The sequence below is a fragment of the Egretta garzetta genome, unplaced genomic scaffold (assembly GCF_000687185.1).
Source record: "Egretta garzetta isolate BGI_Z169 unplaced genomic scaffold, ASM68718v1 scaffold68, whole genome shotgun sequence".
NCBI classification, from domain to species: Eukaryota; Metazoa; Chordata; class Aves; order Pelecaniformes; family Ardeidae; genus Egretta; species Egretta garzetta.
This window is the reverse complement of record NW_009260774.1, coordinates 4,268,902-4,279,021: the sequence shown is the minus strand read 5'-3', so window position 1 is coordinate 4,279,021 and position 10,120 is coordinate 4,268,902. Positions and strand designations below refer to the sequence as shown.

Below are 10,120 nucleotides of genomic sequence, written 5' to 3'. Positions count from 1 at the left end.
CAGCCTATGCTCGGCCTTCGGAGCCAGCAAGGGACGCCACGCTACCCTGGCACCCTCTGAGCAGCAAGCAGCCTTCTGGGGAGTGAGGAGATGGACAAGTGAAACATGCCGGGGAGAGAAGGGGAGCCAAGCCGAGCATCAACAGGAATGGCAGTGAGGAGCACGTACCAGAAAGGCAAAAGAGGAAGAAGGGATGTGCTAAATGACAGAAAGGCAGAGAGGGGAGAGGGCAAAATGCAGAGGCAGACAAAAGACCTGTGAAGGTCTCAGGAGCTATTTTCTTATCTAAAAAGGATCCAAGAAAAAAAAAAAAAAAAAAAAAAAAAAAAAAAAAAAAAAAAGGCTAAACTCCCAAGTGCATGGAGTTCTCTAAGCACGTACCATCCCTGCTTTGGGAGTGGCAGTTCCCAGAGCAAGCTGCAATGTCTGCCTCAGCAAAGCAAACCTGACCCTGCTCTGCAGCTAACATTGCCACTGTGGACTAAATGAACTATTAGGGGACACCAAAAAGCTGGTTTCATATAGAAATAACCTTTACAGGAAATTCCTCTGTGTCCGTGCCTCTGTGTGTTTGGAATAATTTCAGTAAAAGCTTGTCTAAAAAATTCCACTAGAAAGGAATCCTCCATGCTTTCATTCCAGAAAGTGTAAGTAGTTTTGCTCATATTGTCTGGAACAGATCAGAGCAACCATCTGCTTTGTCGCCTGACATCTTCCTCAATTCCTATCAGTTTTTAGACCATCTTCAGCTTTAGGATGTGTTCCTCCATGGGAGTTGAGGGTAGCATCGGTATTTCCCCAGCATCAGCAGGGTGCCAGGAAACCCTACCCACTCCGGCTGCAGCGGGAGCCTTCAGGGCTGCCAGGGGAGCTAGCAGCTGAGGCCCTGCACCAAGCCCTTTTGGCTCTGCAGCAAGAAGCTTCACGCTGTGGGTCCCGAACGAAACTTCATCAGAGCTGCGGCCCTTCGTAATCCCACTTCTGAAGCAGCTGCCTGGTCAGCTGGCAGGAAACAGGGCCAAAAATATCCTCTGCTTGTGGTACATCCAAAGTTTATTTACTCTGATATTCTTTGGTGCATCATTTTGGCTTCAAAGGACAGCCTTGTTAGCTGGAAACTTCCTGACCAGCTGTGGCTTGATATTCAGCAGGTCTGCTAACAAAACTGAGGGGCGAGAAAATCAGCAGCAAGGGGATTTTTTGGGGAATGTGAATAGGCAAATGAACCAGAACCCCCTTTTTCTCTTTATCCTGCTCCCACAGAGGAAGGACAAGAACAGCAGTCAGCATTCTTGACCAAGTGTGGAGGTTTCTGTGGATATAAGTATAATTTCTGCTCACCATAGTATGTCCTTGATCATTAAGCAGAGAGCTTCAATATAACATGGCCTTCAAAGCATGGATATTTTTTCTAAGGTTCATATTGAGTTTCAGCCCTATATTTTATATTTCAATTACTGCCTGGTACAGAAACCCCACAAGTATCTTGACACCTGGTAAGATAGCGTTATGATTAACTATAAAACTTACCCATGATTCTGATATATAGCAAGGGATGGTAACACCTAAATGATACTGATATTTTCCCAGTATGAAAGGTTTCTTCCAACATGCTGTCTAGCCCATGTTACAGCTGATCTATCTTCCTCTAGGTGGAGTAACCTCTCTATTCTCCTGCAGCTACAAACAGGCACTTAGGTTTTATCGCTAGCAGCTGTTCCGCTCCCAAAAAGGAGGTCTCCCTCCATTCTGATTAGTGACATTGTCTTGAAGGTTTTATTCAACCTCAGAGAACATTACAACAGGCAATATGGCATCCTATGAAATGTTGTGTCTAAGCATGCAATTAAATGATAATTCTTGAGTGTAATATTCTGCACAGTCGCTGCAAACAATGTTCAGCTGAATCTTGTGGCAGTTAGCTGACCATCTTATCCTCTAAAGGCAGTGGTTTATGGAAGAATGAATTGCAGGCACTGAAGTCTAAATGAGGAAAGCAATTCACATGCTATACACACTATATTCAGGACAGAAAATAAAGAACATCACTTGCTTGGAACACGTAGTAAGACTAAACAAGTTCTTGAATGTCAGAGACCCTTAAGCTGGAGATGAAACTTAATGTGTGTGGATGTAGTTTGTTATATAGGCTGGTAGTCTGAAACAAGGTATTAACCAACTCTCAAACAAGAAGTATAATTTTACAATTGGGAATATAATTTGTTTTTTACAAGAAAACTATTTATAATGCATTTGAGACACTTTGGCACTACAAAAGCAGTAATACGAAGACATTAAGTAATAATGAGACTAATCCCAGCAATTACTAATAAGACAATAACGTTTTCTTACATAGCTTTTAGATTTTTTTATTTCCACTAGATGAAAAATACATTTTCCATGTAATGTTAGTTCAGTTAAGATGTAAGATTTTGTCTCCAGTGTGGCTTTCCCCAGCCGCAATCAAGAGTCAGTACCACTAGTCCAACACAGTGCCATTAGCTTGACCTGGATAAGGAGGGACAGGGTACGCTAAAGATCATGACAGTTATGTGAAGAGTGCAGTAATGATGGAGCTAAATTATTCATTCTACCACCCAATTATTTCTCGTAGCTCAGGGATTGCTGTACAGAAGCTGTAGCTCTCTATTGTAGGTAGCCTACGTGAGTGGAACAGCTAACCTGCATTAACAGTTGCACTGAAGAGTCTTTTTTCGGTCTATGTATGTCTTTCCATTGCACTTGTAGAGTGCAGAACATGGGATTAGCTGGACGTATTTTAGGTGCATTGAATTATCAGTGCTAAAATAGAGTTCACTAGTCCAAATGACTTAGTTCACTAAGTCCTTGGGGTTCGGTCATACAGCTTGTATATTTTTTGCCTGTTTCTTTGTTCTTTTAGAGCCATCAATTTATAGCATGATAAAATCATTAGTGCTCATTATGTGTCACCGTGTAAATGCTTTATTTTGTTACACAGCAGTTACCAGGTGCCTTTTCTTTCAGCTTTGGCATTTAATTGTCAAGATGCATTTTAGTTTCCTAAATTATGTAATCTGATTTAATAAAAACTGCTTACAAAACAAGTAAATACACTGACAAAGGCAAAACATTATTTCATTTATGAAATTTGTTACTAAAAACAGGACTTTACTGCACTCAGTGTGCTCACTCATTGCTATTTATCAACATTTGTTTAAGGTTGCAATTGAACAAAGAACAGTAAATGCAATTTAGGGTAGAAAGGCAAGGTCACATGGCCTGGGTCTTAGTTAATTTATCTTTCATGACAGATTCTATTTTCTGCTGCTGGTATTATTACCTGGCAATACATCTCTCCCATGATAGTGCATCTGTAGCTCTTGCTTTGCCAAACTTAGCGGTAGCATTTAATTTGTGTGACTTTATTCAGTTATCAAGAAAGAGTAGCGCGTGCTGAGAAACACAGTGGCTATTTAATGATAGCACAAAAAACGAGTTCTTGTAAGCAAAAGCAGTGTCTCAAGTACTTTACTAAAACCACTTTTCTTTCCGAGGCTGCCCTATCCTGTTCCCATTCCTGTTCCTGCCCTGGGAACCTCTGGGCATTCACCAGGCAGGTCTCCAGATGAAGGCTAACAGGTAGATATGCTGAGACAGTAGACACAGAACGAGTTTGACAATTAAATTTCATATCTTTTCCCTTAAGCAATGGCAGCTGGATAATATGCAAGACTGCAAGTCGTCTAGTCTAGTCCCCTTCCTGTGTAGACCAGTTCTACATATGTAATTTTCAACAGAAACTAATCTAATCCGTCCTTAGAGACCTACAGTGATGGAGGAGCCGTGTAACTCATCATATATTTACTATAATATTATACACACATGGTTTTGTATGACATTCATACCCGCATTAAGTGGAATACACATATGCCCATGACGTAAGTTACCCAACAATGTAGCTGTGAAACAAAAATCTTCATGGAGGATCCTGGCAGCATTCAACAGGGGTTTGTTCTTGGCAAAACATTACTTACTACCTTTACCTACAAACTGAAAGATGAAGAAAGATGATGGTTTGCAGTTTTTAGAAGTCAGGGAAGCTGGTGGGGGTGGTAAATTGGACAGATGCTGATTGTAGAGAGTGATCTGAATCGCTTGGTAGGGTGGGCTGATCTGAATATCCTGTTTTAATACAGATGAATTTGCAATCATACACCTAAAGAACAAAATGGATAGTTTATACAGACAGGATTGGACAAAGTATTGCAAAATGCTGCAACATGAAAAGAAGTCAGGGTCTTGGTAGATAATTAACTGAACATGAGCCTGCAGTAGAATGATGCAATTAGAGAGTGAATGTCAGCCCTGAAGCCTAAGCAGGGAAAAATATGAAGTGGGAGTAGGAAGGTGATATTAATTCTGTTTATAGCAAAAGTAAAATCATCACAGGAATACCGTGTGCAGTTCTCATACCCACACTTTAGAAAGGACTCTGACAAATCAAAAAGTAGTCAGAAAGTCCTGCAAAAAATGCGTTGAGGTCTCAAAGGCATGCTTTACCATGAAAAGCTAAGAATAAGCAAGCTGCTTGTTTTAACCAAAAGAAAAGCAAGGAAGACTATTACTTAAATGTAAAAGATGTTTTTGATTGTGTTTGGCTTTTTAGTATAGGAGGAAAAGGCATTACAAAAGGCAGTTTGGGGTATTTTTCTCTTGAAAAGAAAGAGCTATGTAAGATTTAACTGCAAATAAAGCCCTTAAAACCCAAACCCACCCAGTGGATAATAAGCTGCATTGACAATGGGGTGCTGGATCTTCTACTCCATACTGTTAGGTCCAAAGGTGTTTCCAGGGATATAACAATTCAGGAGAAATCTCACCTGCTGCTGAGATTTACAGCTGAGGTGCTACAGCTTGCAGGATTGTCAGGCATTGGAAGGGGCTGCCCAGGGAAGTGGTCGAGTCCCCATCCCTGGAGGTATTTAAAAGACGAGTAGATGAGGTGCTTAGGGACATGGTTTAGTAGTGGGATGGCAGGGTTAGGTTAACGGTTGGACTTGATGATCTTAAAGGTCTTTTCCAACCTAAACTATTCCATGATTCTACGATCGCAATGATCTCTTCCAGCCTCAAAATTTGTGACCAGCTGACTAACATAATTCTACTTTCTTTCTTTGAATTCTGTTAAATCATACTGATGCATACCTGCTGAGGAAGTAGCCTTAAGTCCTTCAAGTTTGAAAATAAGGCATAAAACTGCACCAGTTTTGTACGGGTTTACCACCACTGAAATCAATAGCCTTGTATTTGAAGATAATCTTGAGAACGGGGAGACTGTAAAGTTATTTCTGAACAGCACAACCTGTTCCCACCATGGAAAAAGCCATTCCAAAATCATACTGAATCACTGGAACTAGAAGCAGCACTTAATTTTGTTTCTACAGAGATTAGTTCTGCGGGATACAGAAAATTGCATCCTTTGGTTTGTCATTTTGTTTATCTGGTTTTTGTGTTTGAAATAATACCTAACTGTTAAGCGGTCCTGACTGCAAAAACACCAGACTGTGTTTTCAATAAATAATTCCACTTTAATGGCAAAGTAATAATTTAGACAGATACAGTGCGCACACCTGCAAAAAAATATACGCAAGCTGGTTTACAAGCTAGAGGAACAATAAACCAATAGAAAATACATCATCCAGTTAAGTCCGATGACACCAAATACTTATTATTAGGGCTTTACAAAGACTACAAAACTTTTCAGATGATTTATTTCACTGTTTCTGTCTATTTACATGATATGTTACATCAAAAATGTACAAAATATAAAATGTGTACAGACAAATGTTTCACAAACAATTTCTGAGTTGTAAACTAGGTGGACTCACTGAGATGTATTGCAGGAAGTTGGTATATGCGATATCGTGTGTTTGTGTGTTAGATATGGCAGGAAAAGATTTGCAGGTTTGCTCAGAGCACAGGTACAGGAAAGAGCGGCTTTCCCTTAGTTATTGGAGTTAGTCAAGGGTCAAGGTGTATGCGCTGACGTTTTGCAACAGAAAAGGATCCAGATTTGGGGGGCATGATGTTGGTCTGACTGAATCCTACATGCATAAAATTGATTAGAGTTTTATTAGGGCAATAGCACCGTGTAGGAACCTCTAGATTCAGCGATGCAGCTCAGTGCCATTTGGAAACTGCATGGATTTATCTTTGTTTTACAGCGAGTGACCACAGGGTGGCCACAAGGAGTTAATAGCACCAAATACACATCCTGAAGGTAACATCCGTGGAGGTGTACAGTACATGTCTACACAATGCCAAAGCCCTTAGGTACCTTCTTGTTTCTATGCACCTATTTTAACCGGACACCTCTTGTGGTAAAAGAGTGTTTCCGATTATTCTGAGCAGTTTGAATGCAATCTGGTTGTAGCCTGCCGCGACGTATGCACGTAAAACATTTTCAGATTTTTTTCCCCCCAAAATGTATTGGCTTCGTATAGATAGTGAAACATGCTCACTGTAGCATCGATAGCTCCTGCATAGTCATAACAACTGTAAGTACAGGACAAACACCAGGTAATAACAGCTTTTAAGGTTTGCATTCTGTATTTGTTTGCAACATACAGGAAATCTCAGCAAGTGAAACATCTCTTAACACCAACAGAATAAAATACATTTTGTTTGTTTGTTTGTTTTTGATTTGATTTGTGCAAGGTTTTTTTTTTTTGTTTTTTTGTTTGTTTTTTTTTTTTTTTTAATATTTACATTACCCACCCAGTAGACTGTGCAAAACCAACCCACTTTTACAGTATAAACTCTTCCTCTTCCACAGTGGACATCACTGCTTCAGTGTTCTTTTATGCTGAATTCTTCATGTACAACAATAGCAATCAAAACAACATGCTAAAACTAGAAAAAGGAAAAAAAAAACCATATATTTGTGCTCATGCTGCATCAAGTGCATCCAGCTCTGCTGGATAAGAATTCAAAACATCTATCCTCCAAAAACTCCATTCCGTGGGACCAAATGGATTTGAGCCGATTTTCTCAGCATTTAGGTGGCAGTGGAAGTGGGTTTGGGTTTCTTGTGTATTTCTGAGGGTAGGCAGAGCAATCTATTCACAAGATAAAAATATTATATAGCAACTGTTCTTTCTCCTATCCATTTCTTTAAAAAATCATGATATACAGATATGAGGCTACTGTGTTAACTGACGTTTTCTCATTAGTAAATGAAGAAAAAAACAGTGTAAATTACCAATGGTTTAGGAATTAAACCAACTGTAAAACTGTTCTAGAAATCTGTTTTAAGGCAGTGAGACAGCACCATAAGAAATGTTCCTTCTTTCACTGAAAAGGCTCAAACAAATGAAGCCCTAAAAAGCCTTTAATCAGTGTTGATTAATAATTGGTATAAAACTGTTGTTAAGGAGTGGGCAGGTGGTTAAAAAAGACCTTTGTGGTAAAAACAACTTTATAAAATCTGTGACTCGTGTACTAAAAACTTGGTGGAGCGCATCACCGTGACCATGGCAGTTAGAATTAAATTGGCACTTATCCAGCATATCACAGTCATGTTTTCTGGTGATTGCACAATACTGTTTGTGCTTTCTGAGTTACTGTCATCATCTTTGACTCGTTTTGGAATGGGCAGTAGCGTACAACGCAAACACCACTGCAGTCCTGTGACCAGCACCATGTGGCACAACAGAGGTTAGAAGAGAATTAGAAGACTGCATTGTTCATGCAGCGCCTCAGAGTAAACGAAAGGAAAAAACAAAAAGAAGTTGCACTGTAAACTTGTACAGAGAGACAGAGAGAGGGAGAGAGACGGAGAGAGAGAGAAAGAGGAAAAGGGGAAAAAAAAATTCCAGTTTGGCTAACACGTGTGCAATCTGCTTAGATGCCCTTGGTCTAGGGCCCTTTCCAGTTGACAAATGGAGTCTCACTTGGCTCCATAGGTATTGAAATGCCTTGAAATTAAACTAATTCAAGCTTTCCACTTCAATTTTTCTTCCTGACTTTGCAGAGTTAGGTCTCCTGCCTACCTACAACACACCATTCTCACTCAGGGACCTTGGCTTGCTGCTTTAATACTGGCAGTGGTCTAGTGGAAACAGATTTTACCATAATCCTCCACCAAGGTTTGTCCCTTTCAGAGAGTTGATTCAAGGGATGAATCCAAAATGTCGTCATGGTGGCTGGTGCTATCACTGTCACAGCTTTGTGCGCTCGAATAGTTGGCTGCCTCTTGAAGCCTCATTAGCATATTCATCTGAAAGAAGAAAGCAATGTTTACATAATCTCGTCTCATTTAATGCTGCAGTGACCGTGTTAAAATTTAATTAAGCTCCCTTGATGTATGAGGTGTGCTGGTATCTAGCTGAGGAGACCATACAAAAGGATTTCAGAAAGGGCAGGGTGTCAGTGGCTCCTCCTGGCACCCTTTTAATTGCCTTCTGGTCTTTAAATAGAAGTTTAAAGGTCCAAAGAGCCAGAGGGATACAATGGAGCTGCCTGATAACTCTCTTTAATTCAGGGGTGAGACCGGCTGTAAAGCAAAATCACAGCTGGACATCTGGGCCCATATTTGGAGACAGTCAAGCTTCCAGATAATTTTTGGATGGCGTAGACACACTACATTGGAAAAGCAACTGAAAACATAATCACACTAACATACCCCCTCTGCAAGAGAGAGATGGGGAGGGAGCAAGAGAGGGGTGGACCAAGGCCAGCTGCTTCATAAAAGAGTCCCATCTGCTGTCAAGGGGCTGACCTCAGCAGGGGAGCAGCAACAGATCCTCCTACCCAGGAGAGAGGAGCCCCCACATAATTTGGGGATCATTAGAACCTGAAGCCCATCTGAAAATCATCAAAAAGCATCATTAAGCCCCAGAAAATTACTTGGATGCTTGATGCCTAACTCTGTGTAACGATCAGGATTTTATTTATAAAACATCCGCTTCTGCCAGCATGCTCAGGGCTGCAAGTGATGTTGACATTGCTTTAGTGTTTTTCAAGGAATAAATACACTGTCATTACAAAAAACAGGCAATGAAAAACCAAAGAGAAAGAGGTATTCTGGTGTGCTTGTGTGTTAAGCTGCGTTTTCCAGTTTGCTCAGGAATCCTTACACCTCTATGCTTTCCACCTGCACAGCTTGTGAAGTCTTCTCTAGGCACTGAACAGTGTTTAACACTCTTTAATGCTATCAGGTAGTTTTTGCTGAAGGTTTAATAGGTAGTCATGTTTGAGAACACAGGATACATGCAGGGGATGTGTGTGCGGTACAGCTGCATGTGAAATGTCCTGTTTCCCCAAGCACAGCATCTGTCTCCTCACGAGCACCACTGGAGGCAGGGGCAAGCTCTCCCTTCACAGGTTTCAACCTCTAATAATTTGTCCGATGCAGATACTGATCACAGTGTGCAGGGAGCAAGGGTAACGGGACCCTGAACTGGAGCTGCCCAAATATTTTCACCTTAGCAGAGGTGATGCATACGTGCTGGCCGCCCAAATCACAGGGTCAAACAATCACCCCAAACCTTATGGACTGGGAGACAGAGGACCAAATGAGGTGATTTTCTACACTTCTTCAGAACGCAAGGTCTGCTTTTGGATACCAAAGGCTTTAGTGAGGCTGTGGAGTAATTTTCTTAGCACTGATAAGAATTAAATGTTTTTTTCCTCTGAGAAATTTCTTTCTTCAAGGGCTGCCTGTATTCCAGAAGTACAGTTCTCTAGAATGGTATTTTGAATCGAGATAAAGGCAGTCTGTAGAGAAAGCACTATACAAGAATAGCAGTTCAATATATGCAATTTAATAGTCCATTATCAGAAGAGGCAATGGTAAACCCAAACGCCTGGGATCATATTTAAATAAAACAATCCATGGCATTGGGGGAAATCAACCTCTTATCTTTTAATGCCACCACGCTTGCTTTCCTTTTACATCAAGATTGTTATACAGTCATCCATTATTTTGAAACGTTCTGAGGAATGGGAGGATGCCTTTCTAATTTGCATTTACCCTGAATTCTCTGTGATAGACAAGTTAGATAATGTGAGTTTCTCAGTCCTTCATTTGTAGAATGTAGATGAAGGACTGCCCAGCCTGGAACAGTGTTTTTAGAAT

At 40.6% G+C, this 10,120-nt stretch overlaps 1 protein-coding gene across 2 annotated transcripts in view; it reads right to left on the bottom strand.

The window, feature by feature from the left end:
• Window positions 1-8,140: 8,140 nt before the first annotated feature.
• NAV3 (neuron navigator 3) overlaps window positions 8,141-10,120 on the bottom strand; it is a 273,197-nt gene continuing 271,217 nt past the window's right edge. For both annotated transcript variants that reach the window (XM_009646282.2, XM_009646283.2), the window contains one exon: window positions 8,141-8,260. In XM_009646282.2, coding sequence (XP_009644577.1) covers window positions 8,141-8,260 — 120 coding nt within the window. The remainder of the gene's footprint in view (window positions 8,261-10,120) is intronic.